General features: G+C 35.8%; 3 protein-coding genes, 2 long non-coding RNA genes and 1 other non-coding gene across 8 annotated transcripts; 3 read left to right on the top strand and 3 right to left on the bottom strand.

The window, feature by feature from the left end:
• Positions 1–418: 418 nt before the first annotated feature.
• Positions 419–3,591, bottom strand: SKIP5 (SKP1/ASK-interacting protein 5). Of its 2 annotated transcripts, none has more exons than XM_068486698.2 (5): positions 3,353–3,591; positions 2,504–2,648; positions 2,345–2,423; positions 1,756–1,814; positions 419–930 (listed from the first exon to the last, which is right to left on the bottom strand). In XM_068486698.2, the coding sequence occupies exons 1-5, from the start codon at positions 3,510–3,512 to the stop codon at positions 582–584; spliced, it is 792 nt and encodes a 263-aa protein (XP_068342799.1). In that variant the 5' UTR covers positions 3,513–3,591; the 3' UTR covers positions 419–581. The 2 variants fall into 2 exon arrangements, with proteins under 2 accessions (XP_068342799.1, XP_068342800.1); XM_068486699.2 differs by having other exon boundaries at positions 2,504–2,617; positions 3,353–3,540.
• On the top strand, positions 2,935–3,053 carry LOC137749088 (U5 spliceosomal RNA). Its single transcript, XR_011070164.1, has one exon. It is a non-coding gene; the product is annotated as a U5 spliceosomal RNA (small nuclear RNA).
• Positions 3,592–6,852: 3,261 nt separating the features above from the next.
• LOC148698345 (uncharacterized) lies at positions 6,853–9,390 on the top strand. Of its 2 annotated transcripts, XR_015953788.1 has the most exons (4): positions 6,853–6,871; positions 6,991–7,059; positions 7,277–7,797; positions 9,097–9,390. It is a non-coding gene; the product is annotated as an uncharacterized LOC148698345 (long non-coding RNA). The 2 variants fall into 2 exon arrangements; XR_015953785.1 differs by having other exon boundaries at positions 6,991–7,797.
• A 381-nt stretch (positions 9,391–9,771) lies between these two features.
• Positions 9,772–13,765, top strand: LOC148698344 (uncharacterized). The gene is made up of 5 exons (XR_015953792.1): positions 9,772–9,785; positions 10,304–10,368; positions 10,833–11,388; positions 13,047–13,082; positions 13,371–13,765. It is a non-coding gene; the product is annotated as an uncharacterized LOC148698344 (long non-coding RNA).
• A 455-nt stretch (positions 13,766–14,220) lies between these two features.
• LOC137748062 (F-box protein CPR1-like) lies at positions 14,221–15,420 on the bottom strand. The gene has a single exon (XM_068488160.1). It carries the CDS (start codon positions 15,418–15,420, stop codon positions 14,221–14,223), a length of 1,200 nt encoding a protein of 399 aa, XP_068344261.1.
• A 3,457-nt stretch (positions 15,421–18,877) lies between these two features.
• LOC137748064 (F-box protein CPR1-like) lies at positions 18,878–19,981 on the bottom strand. Its single transcript, XM_068488161.1, has one exon. It carries the CDS (start codon positions 19,979–19,981, stop codon positions 18,878–18,880), a length of 1,104 nt encoding a protein of 367 aa, XP_068344262.1.
• Between the last annotated feature and the right edge of the window lie 2,152 nt (positions 19,982–22,133).

Genomic DNA, 22,133 nt, shown 5'->3' with positions numbered 1-22,133 from the left:
CTCCTGCTCTTCTTGTTGCTCCTCGAAAGAAAACCGAGTGACAATTTCTAAAGGAAATTAATTTTTGCAAATTGTCACTCGGTTTTCCTTCCCTACACATCCTTGTTTGTTTCTGACCTTTGGATCGAATAAATCAAATTAGAATCAAGCGACGGAAAACCAGGGATGTGTAGAAGAAGAAAAGTGGTGCGAAAATTAGTTCCTTATACAAAAGGTGTTTTTTCACACAATGGAAGTTAAAATTCATGATAACGGTTATTCCTTTCAAGCAAAATCTAAACAATAACCTTACTTTAGGAGAGAAACGTAAGTACAACCATTTGGCCAATATCCAAGAGAATCACGTACTATCATGCATTTTAAATTTCTTATCGAGCTGAACAATCAAACTGAAAGTCTATTACTAGTGATTATCTAATTTCGTTAACGACGATTATATTGTATCTTTTAAAGATAAAAATATCTAAATTGGAAATTATTACAACACTTGAAACAAACTGAACATAGTCCCGTACAGAAAAAAGAAAAAACTGCAATGCTATAGTACAATTTTACAAGCGCCCAGTAAGAAAATCAAGACATTACTGGTGCTCTACGTCAAACCAGAAAAAGATTGACGTCCGAGCATAAATAACTCGAACTCGCTGCAAGGTCAAGTCTCCGCTAGTCAAGACAGCCTTGGCACCTCCTTCAATTCGAGTTCGAAAAACAGAAACGCCATCATTAGAACATTTCACAGGGGAAGATATTACCGTCTGGGCACTAGCTGTGCTCACAATAGGGCACGAAAGATGGTCTAGAGGATTCGTCTCGCATTGAAGCACACACCCCTCTATCGTCACCCTTCCGCTCCTATGAAGCAAGCAACAGCCAAGCTCTGCCTTCACAGTCAAGTTCGCCAATTTGCAGGTCGACAGGAGCTCCAATGCACTGCTCAAACAAAATGAACAGTGCATGCCAAACCATTTTCTCATGATAATAACAAAAGAAAAATACAGTGCGGTCATACTTTCAGGAGCACTTCCGGACTGCTACAGTAACAACTAAAAAAACCATCGTGATGATTTATATTTTTTTTTGTTTAAAAAACATGAAGAAGAAGAATAGTCATTTGGACTGACTGCTTCAAATTGAAACCTGTCCCGCTTTAACGTTAAAATCAATTAGCAGTAAAAGTAGGAAAAGTGGAAAACCAACAGGAGGACCACAAATGGTCCAAAATCATACAATGTTGGCTAAGGCCATCCCTTGGGCTGATTTTTTTTTGAAAGAAAGGATAAATTTATTGTATTTCTCTGATATCGAATTCAAAAATAAACTTGTATGTGGTAGAAAACATATAGGAAATAAAACCGGGATTTCAATTTTAAGAAAAAGTCAAACATCGTCTTACAATCACGAACCGAAACCTCTAGGACTATTAGTATTTTGTGATATTTAAGGAAGCAAAACTTTGAAAAGAATAAACAAAACAAACGATCAAAATTTTTATTTTGCTAGCATTCTGTCTTACATAAACCATAAAAAAAAAGATCCAAAACAAAAAGAAAAGTAGGAAGAGCAAAAAGTTACTAAAATCTTTTTCAGGCAATAAAATTTCTATCCTCAAAGAGTAACAACCACAACTTTAACTTTCTGCAAGTAAAATTTAGCAGCACGGAAGTGGCTCCAGGAAAGATTTGATATTGAAGAGAGAAATCTCATACAATCACCGCACAACAATAAAAAGTAAAGCGTAGCCTTAAACACACATACCTGTCAGAACCTCGAGAACAATATATAGTCGTCTCATCAGGTTGCTCACCTGCACCAATCTGAACAAAGAAACTTGAAGATAGTTGGAATAATCTGCCTCTAGCATTTTGATAAATGTATCCTTCATCCAGGTGATGTAGGATAATCAGAAACAATAGGAATGCAAGAAGATATTTAGACGCGCTCCAGCCTTTGGCATCACACCAAAGGCGTATGCGAACCACTCTAATAGAGAAATTAAAAATATTTCAGCATCACACCGGTGGTGCCTTGAAACCCCTCCAATTGAACCTGTGCCTCACACGGATACAAGAGATCCATAATTTCTTTTCACTCGCTCTCATTTTAAAATCTTACAATGCACAAATCTGTAAAGATCCACATTAATCTAGTTGAAAATCCTAAAGACTAATTTATGACACCTGATACATTAACCTGCAGAGTACATGTGCAAACTGCATTTATTACATAAGAAACTAAAAGGCCTCTAATTTCTTAAATTTTAAACTTGGCTCCTGCATCACCAGGACAACAGCACACACTGCGTGTGCAAGCATGCTAATTGAGTTTAGGGTACTTGGAGACATACCAGGCAGAGTCGCTTTTTTATTTGAATATTATAAGCAAGATGTCTTCCGCCTGCTGAAATTAGAATAGTATCGCCTGGCCTGTAAGAAAAAGTACTGAACAGTTTAACAGTCCTCCACATGAACAAAAGACTCATACAGACAGATTTAACTTTCCAAACCTTGCAGCCTCAACAGCTGTCTCAAGGTTGGGGAAAACCCCAGGCTCCAAAAGATCTTTGGCGGACCGGTCAACTCGCAGCCACAAGCGAGGGTGACATGCCAAGTAAAGCCATCTGTGGCAAACGAGGGCGGTGTTATACCGATCTGCAAACTCAATAGCAATTTGAGACAGAAGTTGAAAAAAATTGATTTGAAACATTTGAGCTATCAATATCTATCACAAAAACTTGATACAACTGAAATAGACAAATTTAGACAACCATAACATCCATTTTAGTGCCCGCCAAATATATACAGGAACAACCACATCTTTCCATCATAACAACGCAAATATAAAATTGCTAGAAAATTCAAAATACTCTGCCAACATCTCCAATTCTCTACATTCTACAACTAAGTCTGTAACTTGACAATACCAGATGCTTTAAGCAGCCGTGCGGTGAACGCAGACCGAACTATTCTTTCGCCTTTTACTAAAAATACTGTGTGCAACGCCGCATCCAGCGGCATACGCCAATTTTTTCGAGGGATTTCTCTTCTTAGAGAAGCCCCACAAAAATCTTTTTAACAAAGGGAAAACAAAGAACCATATCTCAGACCATAAAATCGCTAAAAACCAATAAAACCACAAGAATTATGCAATAACAAATACCCAATTTACAGACCGCAGAGCAAAACCCTAATGCCATAATTGACCGAAAATATCAATGAAAGTGCAATTGAACCAAAACCCAGAAACTGGCATGGTGCAATGACTCATAAGTGGAATTAAATATTGGGTTTTTGCATAAAAGTTTCAATCTTTTCGAAAAATATAAGAAGAAGAATAAGAGAGAAAAGAGAGGCACCTGGAATGGGAGAGAGGAAGCTGAAGATGTGCATCAGACATCCATCATCAAGATTATTTATAAGGCATGAGGACGACTTTGAGGAGCTCCTGCTTCTCTTTGTCTTTGTGAGGCTTCTCTTCCACCTTTTTTGCTCTATCTCCTCCACCACGTCCTCCATAGCCTCTTCCCTCTCTGCGTCTCTAGACTCTTGCAAGAGAGATCTCTTTGGAATGTTAAGGCTGTTGACTACGACAAACCGACACACTTACCACTTATCTCCCCACACGTGCCAATTTACTTCATTTTTTATTTGGTTCGTCGGACAATTTATTTTTTATTTTTTATTTTTTTTCGGACAATTAGTAACACGAAATTGCTCTCTCAATTGGAAGTGACACTTATTAAATTTACAATAAACACTAATTCACATGCCAATTTGTTGTCAAATTAAGTTAATTAACTAAACAATATAAGCGTGATCACATGTGCCAGGCTTTTGATTTCTCTTTCGTTAACTAGGTTTTGGGTTTTTATCACAAGTGGTTTTTGAAATTGATCTACCCTATTAAGATGATCTTTAAAATAGAAAATCGATCAATGTAATCTCTAAAAATGGATGTCGCACATCAATGTAGTAATTCCATTACAATTCCGTACATTTTTTTGTTATATGCTTATGATCGGGTTCTAAAAATTTAATTAAATATTGCAACGTAAATTTAAAATACTTAAATAATAATAAAAATGTTCTATTTTTATATAGTTTATCCAAGGGAAATAGAGATGTTAGTTTAAGAGTGGTAAGGCACCTAAGTACTACTGATGGGTCTTGCAAAGAGTAGTGCCCTCAAATGCATTCAGTATGATTTTTCATGCACGACGACGAGTGAGTTCGTTCTTGTCTGAAGGGATATAGAAAGAGAAATGCACAGATAGATAAAGGGAGAGATAGAGGCGCCGTGAGTTTGAAGGTTTGTCCCTCGGAAATTCATCAGAAGCTCGTGTATTCGAAATTATAAACATACAAGTACATGTGATACAACGAACATTGGAACACTAAAGGTCGCTCCTCATTGATCATCGTCTTCTTCCGATTCTACTTTAATCTTGCAGTTAGTGCAGTACTACTACTAATGAAAAATACATTAAAGTGGTAGTGGATCTTTCGTTGAACAGTACTGCAGAAGAGCGTTAATCTACTTGTTCACGTTTTATTTGGATCTTTTCCTCTTTTCTTGTCAACCAAGAAACGGCTTGATTATATTTGTTATACTGGAAAGGTTACATATGCAAAACTTGCATATACAAAATCTTAGTAACTGAATGATTCCAGTTTCAAGCCAAACTCATGAAACGAGATATGCGCAGAAGATCTTGTTCGTCATATTAATTTTTACACCCTTCGGAAGATGTAATACGGCTCGATTAACGGAACATCTTGATGCAAACACTCAAATCTTCCGCTTGACAAAATACCCACCAAGGAAACCCTGCTTTTGGTTTATTTTGGGATTTTGTTTGCGCTCTCGATTTTTAGACGACGGGCCAATTAGTTGAGATTTGGATTTCTTTCCCTTTGTCGAAACGCACAAATTTTGTTTCGGTGGGATCGATCTCGAATAGCTGCGTGTGTCTACCCTTTCCAAGGTATGGTGTTCACCGATGGCATGTTTTAGTGTGTTTCTGGATTTTTTTTTTCTTTGTTTTGTATTTCTAATTTATCGTTTGCTGCTTGACAATGGTGATTGTATGTTTTAGTTTGGATGTTTTTCTGATTTTGGGTAGGTCAGTTTTTTTGGGCTGCTTGAGAAAATGTGATCCAATGTTTTGATTGAGTGAAATAATTAAGAGATAAAAAAAGACTGGAGAATTAGTGTCAAGAGTAGTGATGGAAAAGATGAGGAAAAAACGATAGATGTGGAAGAAAGGGGGGGACTAGAAATCGAGGAAAGTGACGAGAAAAAAAAAAAAAAGGGGGTTAAGTGAGCAGCCAAAAGAGAAAAAATGAGGAAAAAAAAAAGGCTTAATGTGGGGAGTAGGCAAGAGAGAAAAGCAAGAGAAGGGAAACAGAACAGGAACAAGGTGTAGTTTTGTTGTTGGTTTTATCCAAATTTTTTTATTTGGAATTTGATTTGAAGCTTATGTGTTATTAGTTTAGTCTAATTCAGTGTGGGTTTATCTAGGTTTGTAGCTAATTTAATGTTAATGTTGGCTGATCTAGGTGTTTTAATTTGTTGTGAACTTATATGCGTTTCGTTTTTTAATTGTTATTTTACAGTTGCTATTTTTTATTTTTTTTAATTTGAAGATTTAGTGTCATTATACACCTTTTGCACCACTGTTTGTTCTGTTTTTCTCGGTTTCTATACATAGTTTTGGTAGAATTGGACTGTTCTTTTTAACTTAATTAAAGTGTTTGAGACTTAATTGAATGAAAGTTTAGTTTGGTTTGATCACGATGAGGTGTTTGATGATGGGTGTATGATCCTTAGGTCCAATGGAAATGTGTAATTCCCATCTTCCAGTGATAAGCTTTTAGGATTTTACAAATTGTGGTACATAAAGATCATTCACTGTATAGAAGCATTATGATTTCTGGGGTTTGATATTTCATTTAGTTTTGTTATGTTTGGAATATAAGTTTTTCAAATTGTTTGGTTCTTCTTGGGCCGTGCTATGCAAGACGGCTATTGAAAGAATTTTTACCAAGGATTCATTGAAGAGCTCTGTGTGTTTACTGTAAGGTATGATGTTCATCGATCTAAACGTCTAATTTGTTTCTCAAATTTTTATAGTTTTGGATTTGTAAAAACCCTCGATTGAATAGGATACTGGCATGGTCCCTTACATGAGAAAAAAAGCTTCATTTAAAAAAAAAAAAGAAAAATTTAGTTTTTGTTAATTTTTCCAGGGGAACTCAGGCGGTAGCTGTATTACTAATTAGCTACAGAAGTTATATATTCTTATGAGTACGCTATGGATGCTGGTTTGCTATGTCACTTTTTGGGATGAAATTACTATAAATACACAAAAAAAATTGGATTGATATTATTGGTTTGTTCACAGAAATACAAAGTACCAGAAATCTGACGTGGAAAAGAAAGGTATCCATATCTTTTTCTTCGACTTTTGCTTCGTTTTTACCTCTTTTTCCATTTTTGGGTGACATTTTGTGCTTCATAATTGGCTTTAATACAATTTTTTTGAAGCTACTAACCACCCCCCCAATTAGTTCTGTTCGATTGATTGTCTATTTAGGATGTTTTTAAGTTTTGCTTGGTGGGTTCAGATTCATTTGGGTTTATATGTGATTCCCAATCGATTATTTTTTTATTAGTTGCAGATAATATTTACTGTGGAAGTTTGAATCTTTGTGGTTGTTTCAGTGTAGTTCTTGGGTACACACACATTTATCCAATAAATAAGTTCATGACATTGTTTTCAGGGGATGGACAGAAGTCCCAGGCAGCAATCTCTCTGTAATCATTACGGGGAAAATATCGTGGTCATTTTGAGCTCAGATTCAACCAACATGTGGTAAGCGTTTCTTTTCCGATTACTTTCATTTGTTTATTTGTGAATTAGTAACTTTTTTAGGAATAATGAATGTCGCAATTGCTGATAAATTGATACTTTGTTCGGAGCTTGAACTGTAGATCTGTGCAAGACATCCATATATGGATCAATGCTATGAACTCTTCTCAACCTATGGACCTCAAATTTCAGTGCGTGTTCTATCATTTCTCCTACCTCACTATTACATTTGCAATCATATTAATTCCTTGAAAACAATATTTATATTTCTCTATAAACTGCTAATTTTGGAATATACTATCGTTTCATTAAAATGGAAATATGAAAAGTAGAACCGATCATCGCTCGGTTCTCTCTTTCGACTGTGTTGTTTGCTTTACCTATCGTTTTCACTTTTCTGTTTCGCAGCTCTCTCACAAATATCTTATTTAGTCACTCTCGATCTCGCCTGGGGGTATTGCAGGTCGATTCGACGCCTACGAGGCATTTCGTTTAGGGCTATCTGAGAGAGAGGTGTTGCTTGTCTGAGACAAGGGGTTTCAGGGATTAGGTTTGGGTGGGATTTCAGGGATTAGGATTTGGTGGGATTTGAATGATTAGGTTTGGGTTTTTGTTTGTGCGATTGGCACAGAGATGAGGGGGGTCCAAGATAGGATTAGGAGATTTGGTTTAGGGTTTGCAAAGTGAGAGATAGGGGGTGTCCAGGAGAGATGTGGGAGGATTTAGGCGAGGGATTTCAGGGATTTGGTTTAGGGTTTGTTTTCTGCGATTTGCAAAGACAGAGAGATAGGACAAGGGTGAGAGAGATGGGAGGATTTTCTGCGAGGGTTGAAGGGAATGGGTATGGGTTTTTAGGGCCGGTTTCTAGGGATTTGTTTGTCTGCCCTTTTGATTCTTTCGTGGTGGCTGCCGCTCAAGCATCCGCTCTTGTAAGTCTCCTTACTCTACCTTTTTGTTCCCCTCCAATGCGTTTAGGCAACTAGGGTTTTGGTTTCGTGATTTTATAGTTTCTTTGTATCATCAGATATGTGTTTTCTTCAGCAGAAAAGGTACGCCCTTTTGTTTCATTTGATTTGAGGATTTGCACAGGATTTTGAGTTTAGGGTTTCGTATTGTATGATTGCGGAAATTGCATTATTAATTTGGGTATATTATCAATTTCCCCCCTGAACTTGTGACCATTAGCCAATTTCCCCCCTCAACTTTAATTTTGGCCAATTTCCCCCCTCAACTCTCATGATTAGTCAATTTCCCCCCTCAACTTTAATTTAGCCAATTTCCCCCCTCAACTCTTATAATTAGTCAATTTGCACCCTACTGTTAAATTTTTAATTTGATCATAATTAAACAAGTGTGTGTAAGAAACTAAATAAGATGTATGTTAATCATGTTCCTATATCTTTATTCTATTACAAATAGATTAAAATTTAGAATTTTACAATTTATCATAGATAGTATTATTAGTCATAATAAATCAGTATGGAGTAATTTTATTTGATTTTTGACTATACAAAATTGATAACAAAAAGGATTGATGTGTAAATTTTTGTATGTGAATACAATTTTCTTTGTAAAAGTGAAAGCTAAGTTCAAGTAAATTGCGGAGAATCGAGCTTTAGTAAAAAAATGGCTAGTCTATTCATAATTTTCGACTCCTTATTAAGAATAACCCATTTTATTGAAATAGGTTTGATCCATGAGTTTAGGATTATTATTTCTTTTTGTTATTATTTCTTCTTCTACATGCTTTAAACCCGATTCATAACTTTTTCTTATAATCAACCCATGTCACATACTAACTGTATTATGTTTTTGTACATTTTACCCTATATTATGCAGGTGAGTTTATGTTAATTTTAGTACTTTGTTGGAAGCTATTAGAAAGATTGAAAATTAAGAAAAGAATAGATGGAAAATTAAAAAAAAAAAAAAAATTAACAGTAGGGTGCAAATTGACTAATTTTGAGAGTTGAGGGGGGAAATTGGCCAAATTAAAGTTCAGGGGGGGAATTGACTAATTATGAGAGTTGAGGGGGGAAATTGGCCAAAATTAAAGTTCAGGGGGGAAATTGGCCAATGGTCACAAGTTCAGGGGGGGAATTGATAATATACCCTATTAATTTTGCTATGTAAATTCTCATCTAATTGGATATGATTTTTTTTGCATCATAGGTAAAATCGTTTTATTCTGAATTTCTTTTCTTTGATTGATTTTGGTGTGTTTGCAGCACCCATTGTCAGATTTTGAGATCAACGGGTCAGCTCACTGCTGCGGTCGATGTTGGGGAAGGTGATGCGATGTTAGAAATTAGGTTGCGAATAGGTTCTTTGACCAATCACCAATGTTCTTATTAATGCTGGTGCATTTGTGCTCGCAATCAAAAAGGTTGTTTGAATGTCTGTGTTTCTGTGTTTCTTCTTTGAATGCAATTACAATTCTGAGTTTGTATTTGTTGCAACTTTGAGGAGTTAAGTTGTTATTGCACTGATTATGTGTAATGTTTTATGGGCTTTAGGATCCACAGATGGCTACTCATGTGAGTGAGAGATTTACAGAGACTAAGGGCTGGTTTGGTATTGCTGTGCTTTGAAAAAAAGCTGATTCTGCTGTGCTGTGAGAATAAGCGGCTGTGAAATAAAGCAGCAGAGTGTTTGGTAAACTTTTTTGTAAAAGTGCTTTTGAAAAAAAAAACAGTATTATAGTGTTTGGTAAACCTTTATGTAAAGCAGATGTGAAAAAAGCCGATTTTTCAAAGCTGGGTTTTGCAGCTTCTTGTTTTTGGCTTTTTTTCACCCAAAACTGTGAAAAAAAACTGAAGTTGAATGTTTACCAAACACAAAAACAACTCCCAGCTTTTTTTGATACCAGCTTTTTTCATAATCACCTCAGTACCAAACCAGGTCTAACTGGTTCAAGGTAAAGCCATATTTTTGTCATATCTCAATATGTCTTATGCTACTAAGAAATGAGCTCTCCTCTGGCATTCTGGACAATTGGAAATTAGGTTTTATGATTTTATGTTTTAATTGCCGATTCAATTATGATCACTTTAGCAGGTTTTGTCACTTAAATCTGTAGATTTTGAAAGAGGATGCCAACGGGTAGGTTGGAGAGCAGTCATTTTCTGTATAAGTTTTCCGTCACCAAATATAGGTTGGAGAGCATGATCATTTTCTGTTTGCACATCGCAATGTTTGTTTTGAGTACTTCTCACGCCGTTGAGGCACAAATGTCTTCCTGCATTAGTTAATTTTCTTTATATCAAAATTGAATAAATTTAATTTTCCTTTCTATCAAATGTATTAATGTAATTGTGATTGAAGTTTGTTTATGTCTGCTTTCCAAGATTTATTTTTTGGTTACTAGATGTCTTACTCCGTTTTTGAGTGCTTTTTAGTTAACTGAAAGAATGCTTTTCATTCTTTGGTTTTCAGGACTTCATTTACTCTTTACAAGTCAACCCCACAATAAAAAAGTACAAAAGAAGCGAAGATTTGAGGTAATTTTTGCTCTAACTTCTTTGGATTTTATATTCTGGGTTAATTATCAACCAGTTTCTGTTACTAGATTGAGAATTGTAATTTGGTACCACTGCTGCCACCTGCCACTTGAGTTTTCACATCCTAATGGCACAAAATGGTAATTTTAAATTCTAGGTTATGGGTAAGGTATTTGGAGGCACAAAGTCTTTTCAGCCACTGAACTAAGTTTCAAAATATTTTTTCGCGTAGCTTAAATTAATCTAAAATATAATTAGAATACAAAAGAAAAAAAAAAAAAAAAAAAAAAAAAACTTGGTTCTCTTTATCTCATTGTTTCTTGGGTAATTTTCTAGAAATGAGGTTGAAAGGTTGCACCACTTCTTTGCTCGATATATATGCACATCCTTATAATATTTACACTAAATAAAGCAAAGAAACATCATGATATTGCTAATGGATTTGCTATGTTTTGGAATTTCAGGAATTTCGATTGTTGGAGGGAGAAGTTGGTTTTTTGGCATTTTCAGGTATGTAATTATGTACCCTGTTTTTTATTCAAGCCCTATTTTAAATGTATGATTGGTTTGTGTGAAATGAATGAAAAAGAGAGTTAGAATTCCCTGTTTTGGATTTTGAAAAAGAGAGTTAAAAATGTATAAGGATGTCCATTTTATATACCCTGTTTTGGATCACTGTGTGTGTTATTTGAAAAGGAGAGACATGAATGATCGGTGTGTGTGTTATTTGTTCAAGGAGACAACCTTATTTGGATTTTCTCGCAAGCCTATTTTATATACCCTGTTTTTATTCAAAGGCTGCTGCCGTTTGAATATGATTTGTGAAAACGTGCTATAATCAACAATTTGCATGAAAAACAGATTTCACTTTGTTTTCTTCACTCAAGGTGCTTTTCAACGATGTTTCTAAGCTATGATTTTCATTACTGTTCTGTAAGTTAGTGCTATTGAATTTGCTATGTTTGTGATTTTTAGAAATTTGGATCGTTGGAGGGAGCACTTGGCCCCTTGCCTTTTGAGGTATATTATTTATGGTGATTTTGCGACTGTTGTTACATTTTTTTTCATGCACGTTGGGACTAGATTTGCCTATATAATTGTGGCATCCTTTGACTATGTATGATAACGGTGGAATGTGTAATTGCTATCTCTTAAGTTGGTATAATGTTAATGGTTTGCAGATGCTTAGCAGACTATCAATAAAATTGCTATCGATGAAATTGGGAAAGAAACTTGGGGAGATAATGTTAATTGTTTGCAGATGCTTAGGAGACTCTGAAACTACTTAAATTTTATATATTGAGCTGCATAAAGTCCACTAACATACGCAACCAGAGTCAGATTACCACCCTTAGGTGGTGGTATTATCTTTGCAATGGATTTAAAGTGGGGATTTAGAAATCTAATAATAGAACTGAATTATATGTTCCATGCTTTTCGTTTTCATTTTGGGTTAAAAGGTTGGAGCTTTGGATTGGGATTTTCCTTTATTAAACTATAATTTTGTGCTTAGGAGGCTATATGAAACTGCTTAATTTTTTTTTAAACGTTTTACTTTTTTTTCACTGTAATCTGTTTTGTTAAAGGTAATGATAAAGATTTATCAATTCTGTTTGTTTGGGGGGTTTATGGTCAGAACCCTGATGAGACCTTCAGTGTGAAAGGCTTTTGGTTTCATAAGTCACAACAAATTGAATACCAAATGAATAAAAATCTGGCCATAAATGCACCACTTCTTTACTCCATATTTATGCACATATCTTCCAATATATATGCACTGATGAGACCTTAAGGAGGTTACGATATGTTTCCTAATTATTAAACAAACCAAGATAACTTAACAAGTTAAGTTCGATATCAGGCTCAATTGTAGGTTGCCTTTAATTATTATATCTGTATAAGAAACATTAGCTTATATGTGCACTAAGTAAACTAAGGTCATCTATTATAAGTCTCCCTATGTCTTCGATCTCTTTACAGTGTTTTTTGTGTCTGATTGGTTTTCCCCCTATATTTCCCTATGTTTTCTATCACTTTATATGTGCACTAATTAATTTGATCAGTGTGTGTGTATTATTTGTGTCTAATTGGTGTTGGGTATTTTCCAATTTGGGGTCTTTATTTACTTAGTGTGCAATACAATGTCTTATCTGGTTAGTAGGATGTCTGATATCTGATCCAATCTGGTTCTGTAGATATGCTGAATAAGTACGGACTGTTTGCTGATTTAGTTGCATATCGAGTATCTAGAGATTGTCTTTTATCAGTAGATGATTAATTGTATATGTAATGCCCCTTAGTAGAAGGAAATTAAGGTGCATTAACAAGAAAAATCAAGATAATGTGTACACAAGTGGATTAGTTTTTTTGCTGTCGGTGTCCAACCTGATGCAAGCATCTTTTGAAGTGTGTAATATCTTTTGAATTGTATATAAAAACCAAGCTGCTTATCTTACCGACCCCGTTCACTCATCTATCCCTCCGTTCATTCAGGATAATGTTTAATTTATTCAGGTTAAATGTATGTTATTCATGCAGTTAAGGCTGGTGCATTCAAGTCCCGCGGCAACGTGCGGGCATATTTACTAGTATTAGACCATAAGAGGGGGAGTAGGGTTGCTATATTCAAGCTCTCTTTTTTTTTTTATTTGAATTGGATTTCATTTTTTTTTTTATAGGTTGATCATCATACATCATTCGTGAGAAGTGGGATGGTGAGTTGTTTGTAAAAAATGTGTTTTTATTTAGTTCATTGCAGATTCTTATTCTTTTATTTAGTTCACCATTCATGCTTTTAAAGATAAGAAGTGCAATGCTCTCTCATATGTTAGTTTTGGGAGACAAAGTTTTGAGCTTTCTGCATTAAATGTCCTGTTTTCGGGACAAAATTTGGTGTTTTAAGATGTCATGAACAAATGGTTGTTGCCTAGGTTTTGTGTTGTTTCGAATTTACTTGAGATCCTCACTTGATATATTCTTACTTCTCCCAATTTCATGAGCAGAAGAAGATGAAAATCGAAGATCTTCGACGTTCCCACAAATGCCTAAGTTATTCTGGTGAACGAAGATCTAGAGTTCAAGTTTGTACATCTGATTCTCACAGGCTAGATGGATGGAGAAAATCAGCAGGAACTTATTCACTGTCATACAAGGTATACTTGAATCAAAATCTATTTTGTTATGCATTCGAAAGTGTTCCTGTTTTATGGGGCCACAACTTTACTTCCAGATAACGCAGTGATCCATCTAATCATGTCATTTGTTGTGACTGTTTTTATTTCAATCAGTTTGACTGCCCTTCTAACCCTTGAATAAGCAATGCTCAGTTGAATGTATAAGAAAGCCAAATTGCTTATCTTATCGACCTCGTTCACTCATGTGTTCCTGTGTTCATTTATGATTGTGTTGAATTTATTCAAGTTAAATGTGTCTTATTCATGCAGTTACGCCTGAAACAATTGGTTCCCGCTACAACGCACGGGCTTATTATCTAGTTGCCAACTAAAGAACATGGGATAGTATTATTATTATTAGGTGCAAGAAACTAGAAGCAGATCATCAATTCAGTACTGTTTAAAGAACCAAAAAGCCTCAATTACCATTGGGTGCCGAATTTTTATTTTTTTGAAGGAAAGCAAGAAACAGGGAGGGAATAAAATGAAGAGTACTACAGCAAAATATAAATTGGAGGGAACATCTGGGAAGAAAAAAAGGGGATAAGAAGAAATTAAATTGATTTTATGATGGATATTAATTAGTATAAAATTAATTATGAGAATGTCATATCTGAAAAAAATGATAAAAGACTATATTTAAACTTGCCACATTGCGAGTTTTGAGTGAATTGTAGTGTCACTCAATATTGGCGTTTTCCTCCACTACTGGATCAAGAATCCCTTCTTGACGTTTTCCTTTGTTAGAGGGAGAGGTGCTCCTCTGAACAATAACAGGGTCGCCATCAAGAAGGCAAAGGCTCCGCGTGCAAATGGTTGCGGTGAAATTAACATCGTCGTGTAGACCACCAATTTCAACTTGTTTCCAACTTTTTTTCTCTAAATCAAACCAAACAAACTTTCTTAAGTCTATCTGCACAAGAACACTTTCACCATTCTTTGAGAGCATCACGGGTTTCCAAAACCAAGGATTAAACACATTGGCCCGCGCAATCGAATAAAGCAGGGTCCAAGATCCATGTTCCTTCATAATCCAACCATCTCTGGTGCGCCAACGAACAGCACATAGCGAGTCTCCCAAGACCTCTAAACTCCAAAAATCACCATCCCTATCAACCGGCGGGTTGGGAAACCAGTGATATTTCTCACTGGCAAGCTCAAAGGTGACAACATAGAATTTTTTATCTAATACGTTATATGCCTGCCAACTTAGAGCACCGTTCGAAAACACGATCTCACTTAAAGCGAAATGCAACTCATCACGAGGCATGTTTTTTGTCTTTCTCCATGAGTTGGATTTTAGGCTATAAATTTGATATTGGTGCACAACAATATTCATGTCCCAATTAACCAAAAACCTTGCAATTCCCAAAAGTTTATAGTCGTCGTTTGCTGAATCATACCCGAATCCATAGCGACAGTGCAATGTATCTGACGATGGAGGCTGCTCAAACGTTGGGGAGGGTATCTTTTTGAACTTGTGAATTGACGGATTCCACAAAACAATTTCCTCGACCCTGTCCGGCGTCTCGGTGCGAATGCAAATTATCCCATTGGATGAGACCAACGTGTAAGGAAAAGGATTCCGGCCTTCTACGTCTTGCAGAGGCGACTGCCCGATTCCCATGGCTCGTTCTATAGTACCGTCGTTGTAAATATTAGAGAACTTCAACTCACTCCCGTCGTGGTAAACACTTGCAGATACTAAAAGAGAGCCAAAAGAGTTGGTTTGGATGGAGCGTTGGAGATGGGATTTGATAAAGCTTTTGTCATGGATGGTAGCATTCCAAGATTTGGAAACACACGAGCATCGTAACAAGTCCTCGGGCGGGAGCCGTAAAAGGATTTCAAAGATCAGCTCCGGTGGGAACTCCGCCATGGTTGAGACTTGCAGAATTCTTGTAGGTTTAGTATTAAGCTTCCTTTGTGCGTGGGTTTTTATGGTTTCGCTTCACTTGATTTTTCAATGTGTTACACCACGTGTCTCTATACAAGTAGTGAGATTCTTGTGTTAAAAAACAATAACATAAAAAAATAAAATTTCCCATCGCTTATATAATAACCACCTGTGTTACGTGCACAAGAAAAAATTTCTCCAAATTTTGGGAGAAGTAAGCCACTAGTCTTTCATATGTTGTGGAACTTTGATCGCTTACGGAAAACTTTTCTTCAACCTCGCCTGGTCAAGGCACATTACAAGCATTATGAAATATAAAAATTCTCAAAATTAATATTATTATAAAAAAAAGTTGTTAGTCTTAATTTCATCAGCAATGTGATTATGTAAATTTTAGTATATTATATACAGGAATCCTATCAGATGTAGAAGATTCTTCCTTGTACAACTTGTATTACTTGGTGTTCAAGTTTTTCTTTTGCTTATTAATATAAACAAAGGCACAAAACTCACGAATTCCTCAAGCCTTTCTATCTTCTCTACTTGTCGTATGTTGTCTCCTTCTATTTTCCCTCAATAAAATAGGATTAGAACACACGATCACAACACATTATCAGCCCCCTCGTTGTGCCAAGGAACTGAAGGATTTGGGAAAAGGGGATCTTCTACAACACTTGAAAGCTTTCATCGTTTCCATCCAATATAGGTTCTTCTAAAAGACGAAATCAAAGTTTTATAAGCCTTAATAATGTAAAAGTATTCACCATGGCACATGAACTTTTTTTTTGCCTATGTGTGAGTACGAAGAAAAACAAGAACATAGAACCAAGAATATGTGTGAGTACGAAGAAAAACAAGAACATAGAACCAAGAATCGGAATTTTAATACCCTAATTTGCGTGTGAACCGCGACCCGTAGCAGTCAAGCCGCGCCGGCCAAGCCACGGCTTGGAGCATTTCCAACAGTGCTGCCCTACCAAACCCAAATCCAAACGCGCGTAACGAATACGTTTTCTAGTCGTCCCCAACCTCTCGATCCCCTGCAATTTTATCTATTTCCCAATGATTTTCCTGCCTCCGACGACGTCATGCAGTCTTCTTGAACTTCGAGAAATTGTTTCCATCATGGAAACACGAGATTCCAGATGAATCTTGAACGGATTCTATCCTCGAAAGTCGAGATGCCTTCGTCGAAATTTTTTTGTGTTTTCCACCGACGTCTGCCGTAATTGCAGACCTACAACAGCCGATTCATTGACAAATAAGAAGATACCATCGTCCAAGTTGACGACTTTGATGAATTTCCAGAAACACTAGCATCGGGTTTGGACCTGACCGTCGTGAACCATGCTCGTCGGAGTTAGGCTGCTCCGACAGTCATCCTTCTGGCGATTCTAAAGTTAAAACTTTTGGTTTGCGGTCCACTTTTTAAAACAATTTTGGCAGTTAAAGGGACTACACTACTACAATTTACAATTTCTAGTTTGACATTGTCGTGTTTTAAAAAAAAAAACTGGTTGTGTTGTAAGAATAAACAGTTATAAAATAAAGTTGTTGAGTGTTTAGTAAACATTTGTGTTTGTAACTTAGGGTTACAACATTATTGCTTGGAATCCAAGTATTAAACTTCGTGAATTGATACTTGATCTTATTGGTTGATTAACATAGTTATATTATGCATCTTTGAGTCATTGAATTGATTATTTGTTGTAATTATGGATTTGTGTTGGAAAACATTGTGATATATGTGAATGGCGACATGACAATCTCTCTTTAAATGGTTGACTTAAGTAGTTTGGAATCTAGTGAGCCATGCTCATTGAGTTCCATTGATTGATTGTGGAACTCTATGTTTCTTGCTAGTAATGCCTTCAGAAATTTCAAAGCTTAACATAAAGGTGAATTTGCGAATGGCTTGATCCTCTCGTTACGTAGTCAGTCTAACAAAAATGTTAGATGTAGCCATGAAATAAGAGGAAATGTATGTTATTGAACCGTTGGTTTGTCTTTGGTCATGTCTCGGAAGCAAGGCATGATAGTTGAATAGGACGTCACGTGTCGATCTTAGATGTATCTCTGGATCGCAACGTGACAGCTATATTGTCTCTCTCATTGTATGTCACATTTTTAATTACCTGGTCAATGATGACGTCTGTTCAACGAAAACAACAGAGTAACATGCAACCGTCGTCTGCTTAATGCCATAAATGACCAAAATTGTACTAGCATTCATCACCTCTATTCTCTTCATTCAACGAATATGATCCCTACGTTTGTTATAAAAAACATATATGGTACTGCGGAATGTTCATTTCTTTTTCTCTTCTGTGTCCTGTAGTAAAATTTATGTTTGATTTCTCAGCTGGAAGGCCTAACTGCTAAGGAACACCACCTCTTCTTGTTTCTCATTAGATGTGCTAGGCTCTGGAGGGCTATCAATTATTAATATAAACTAACATCTCTATTTCCCTTGGATTATCCATCTTTACTGTATGAGTACGTAGTGAAAAAAGCTTGTTAAAACCCTAATTAATGAAAGAGAAATCCAGAGCCTAGCACATGTGATTGAAGATTTTTTGTTGAACACTGCAGAAGAGCGTTAATTTACTTGTTTTCATTTTATGTGGATCTTTTTCTCTTTTTCTTAACAAAGAAACGAATTGATTATATTTGTTATACTGGAAAGGTACATAAGCAAAACTAGCAGATATAAAATCTTAATAACTGAATGATTCCAGTTTCAAGCCAGACTCACGAAACGAGATATGATTATGCGCAGAAGATCTTGTTCGTCATATTATTTTTTACACCTGATAATTTAGGCAAGAGAAATGGAAGATCTAATGCTGCTCGAAAAAAGAAATATCTTGATGCAAAAACTCAAAAAGAAAATTTGAAACAAGCTTATATTGGGGCCGAATTTGGTATGTTTGAGGTTCAAGCTTGCAGACCATTGCTTGCGAATTCAATTAAAGGCGCTGTGTTATAGCTTCATGAATATTACCAACTAAAGAAGATGGGATATTATTATTAGGTACAGGAAACTAGAAGAAGATCATCAATTCAGTACTTTTAGTAATGCGAAAACAACCCGAAACTCGTTCCTTTGGCCACTATGCAACCAAGTTGAAAGTTGAAACGACATAAATATATATATGTATGCATATATATATATATATATATATATATATATATATATATATATATCATTCTGTTGAATTTCTCAGCACAACTATCAACTTCATTGTATGTTTTGCACATAGTGTTGCCCTAAGTTAACAGAAAATAATTGATTACCGAGATTAGTTCGCATACAAGTTGAACCAGAAAAATACGTACCTTTCTTGTGCCAATTAACTACTTTTCTCCTAATTATTCCGATCATCTTCTGTTGCTCTGACTACTGGATCAAGTATCTCTTCTTGAAGTTTTCCCTCTCTTAGAGGGAGAGGGACTTGTTGCTCTCAACAATAATTGGGTCGCCATCAAGAAGACATAGGCTCCTCATGCAAATGGTATATATGAAATGAAGGTATAGACCTGCAGTTTCAACTTCTTTCCAACTATTTTTCACTAAATCAAACCAAGCAAACTTTTGTAAGTCATTCATCAGAAGAACACTTCCACCATTCTTTGAGAGCAGCACGGGTTCCCACCAACTAACCCAACTCATAGCGGCCTGCTCTATAGAATAAGGCAGGGTCCAAGATCCACGTTCCTTCATAATCCAAGCATCTATGGTGCGCAAACGAAAAATACATAGAGAGTCTCCCAAGACCTCTATATGCACATTCTCATCAACCGGGGTGGGAAACCAGTGATATTTCTTACTGGCAAGCTCAAAGGTCACAACATGCATTTTTATATCTAACATGTTCTGTGTCAGCCAACTTAGAGCACCGTTCGAAAACAGGATCCGACTTACAATCATATGAAACTCATCGCAAGGCATGTTTCTTATCTTTCTCCATGAGTTGGATTTTAGGCTATAAATTTGATATTGATGCATAGCCATATTAAAATTCGTAATTCCCAAAAGTTTATAGTCATCGTTTGTTGAATCATACCCGAATCCATAGCCGAGGTACATATGTTTATCTGATGATGGAGACTGCTCAAACGTTGGGGAGGGAATCTTTTTGAACTTTCGAATTGACGGATTCCACAAAACAAAATCCTCGTCCTCGTCCCTCTCGGTGCGAATGCAAATTATCCCATTGGATGAGACCAACGTGGAAGGAAAAGGAGTCTGGCTTTCTGCGTCTTGCAGAGGCGGCTGCTCCATTTTCATGGCTCGTTCTCTAGTACCGTCGTTGTAAATATCAGAGAACTTGAACAAACATTTCTTGCAAGAAAAAGTTGCAGATACAAAAAGAGAGCCAAAAGAATTGGTTTGGATGGAGCGTTGGAGATGGGATTTGATGAAGTTTTTGTCATGGATGGTAGTATTCCAAGCTTTGGAAACACATAAACATCGTAACAAGTCCTCAGGCGGGAGCCGTAAAAGGATTTCAAAGAGTAACTCCGGTGGGAACTCCCCCATGGTAAAGCTTGCAGAATTCTTGTAGGTTTAGGGTTAGGCGTCACTTGTGCGTGGGATTTTATGGTTTGGGTTGGCTTCCACCAATTACTCAAGTTTTGGGACAAGTAAGCCGCTAGACTTGCATACGTTATTATTTTTTGGCTTAAATGTTAGGTCTCTGTGTTTTAGTCATCAGGTCAATTTAGTCTTTATGTTTTCAATTTGGTTAATTTGGACATTGTGTTTATTTTCGTGAGCCAATTAATCATATTTTCATCTAATATCTGTAAAAAAATTCATAAATTATTATAAACTTAGTTATTAAATTATTTATTTGATTTAAAATATTTAAAAATAAATAAAATTTTAAAAAAAATCTCCTCCCAACTCTCCAACCTCCTCCCCAATGTTACTTCCTTCTCTTTTCTATGTGTTAACCTTAATAATTTTTCACATTGGAAGTTTTTTTTTCTTATATGTGTTATTTCTCATTGATTTGAATTTTTTTTTTGTAAAGACAAAAGGGTAATTATATCTCTTATAATTTTTCTTATGAATTTTTAACAGAAATTGAATGAAATGTCCTTAATTGGCTAAGATAAACACAAACACTAAATTAGCCAAATTGAAAACATGGAGACTAAATGGACCAAATGGCTATAACACATGGACCATTTGACATTTAAGCCTTCTTTTTTTTGAACAAACGGTGTTATCTAGACTAAGGGGAGATGATAAATTAAGCCTCACAATAGGCTAGCGATAATGTGGTTCAAATTCGCATTTGGCGAGAATCGAACCTAAGACTTCTCACTTATAAATAAAAAAACATACTAATAAACCGTAGTACTATTAGTTGCGCGTTTGTTTGCCCTTCTTAGCTTTCACTGGACTACACTAAACTAAATGGTAGTGTAATCCTGTGTTTGTTACACACGGGGACTAACTTTAATGAGACTCGCTCCGACTAAACCGGACTACAAGCTTCACTAGAGGGTCTTAGCAAGATCCCCCAAAATTGGGCGGACTGCTAAGCCCAACTCTGCAACGCTTCGCCCCTCCATTCTGCTCCTTCCTCGCCTCCTATAACCCTTTCAAACCTTGATCCCGCAAAACTCGAAACAAAAAAGCAAAACTTTTTCCAATTTTTCCCTTTTCAAAACCAAATCCAACTCCCAAAATTTGAACCCATAAAACCAAAAAACCGATAAACCCAACCATTATTCAACCCCTATCTCCCACCTTCGAGCCAATAACACATGCATCCTGCCCCCCAGCTAAAAATTCAATCCCTACCTCACACACGGAGGCAAAGAAAAAAACAAAGGGAACATCAAAGTAAGGAGCAACCTGGTACAGAGAACATGAGGGTGAAATAAGTGAGAAAAAAAGAGAGAGGGGAGGAAGACAGTGGCGGAGAAAACAATAGGAAAACATGATTCTAGAAAAGAACAAAAGAAAAAGTAGAAGGTTTTTTATATTAGCAACCCACAAAATGTTGAATGCATCTCACATTGAAATTTTAATATTAAATGATTTATTTATCGTACTATGCAATGACAATTTTGACCTTATCATGTTTTTAAAAAAAAAAAAAATCTAAATACACCCCAAATCACTTTTAACGTATTATTTATCTTCTTTAACTATCAAAATCCCTTTGACCCTCCATTGTTGAACAAAATCTTAACCAATGAAACTACAAACATGTTGATTGAGATAAATTACTTTTGACAAATGAAACATGAAATCGATGTTTCTGAAGCTTCACATGAGGTAAGACTTCATATTTTTTTTATTGCTTTAGTGATTTTGACGACATCAATAATTATTTAATCTTGCTTTTGCTGTGTTGTTCAAGCTTCTATGTTCGTATTCATCTTTTCGGGTTCACGAGGATTACATGAAAAATTAAACACCTAAAATTACCACCAAATATTAAAAACAGACAACATGAATTTTAATGGTGGATTGTGGAATTGAAAACAACCCACATTTTAAATCCTAGGCGGCATCTTTTGTCAAAATTTCAGTCAGCATTTTTTGTCCAAATTAAAAACTTTATAAGATTTGAGAAATGTGGGGTGTATAGAAAATATGGGGTGCATGTAGAAAATGTAAGGTGTATATTGAGAATGTGAGGTGTGAGGGTATTATGGGAAAGTATATGGAG

This window comes from Pyrus communis, chromosome 2 (genome assembly GCF_041283825.1).
Source record: "Pyrus communis isolate YQ-2024b chromosome 2, ASM4128382v1, whole genome shotgun sequence".
Classification (NCBI taxonomy): Eukaryota; Viridiplantae; Streptophyta; class Magnoliopsida; order Rosales; family Rosaceae; genus Pyrus; species Pyrus communis.
The sequence above is the reverse complement of the archived record's forward strand: the minus strand, read 5'-3'. Positions and strand labels throughout refer to the sequence as shown.

What these genes read in the sequence shown, in the direction of transcription:
- SKIP5 (XM_068486698.2), bottom strand. Translation starts at nt 3,512, where the DNA reads ATGGAGGACGTGGTGGAGGAGATAGAGCAAAAAAGGTGGAAGAGAAGC. An exon ending in TAAAAAAGCGACTCTGCCTG is followed by an intron (nt 1,815 to 2,344) that starts GTATGTCTCCAA and finishes TTCTTTGTTCAG; the next exon opens with ATTGGTGCAGGTGAGCAACC. An exon ending in TGTTCTCGAGGTTCTGACAG is followed by an intron (nt 931 to 1,755) that starts GTATGTGTGTTT and finishes TTGTTTGAGCAG; the next exon opens with TGCATTGGAGCTCCTGTCGA.
- LOC137748062 (XM_068488160.1), bottom strand. Translation starts at nt 15,420, where the DNA reads ATGGCGGAGTTCCCACCGGAGCTGATCTTTGAAATCCTTTTACGGCTC.
- LOC137748064 (XM_068488161.1), bottom strand. Translation starts at nt 19,981, where the DNA reads ATGGGGGAGTTCCCACCGGAGTTACTCTTTGAAATCCTTTTACGGCTC.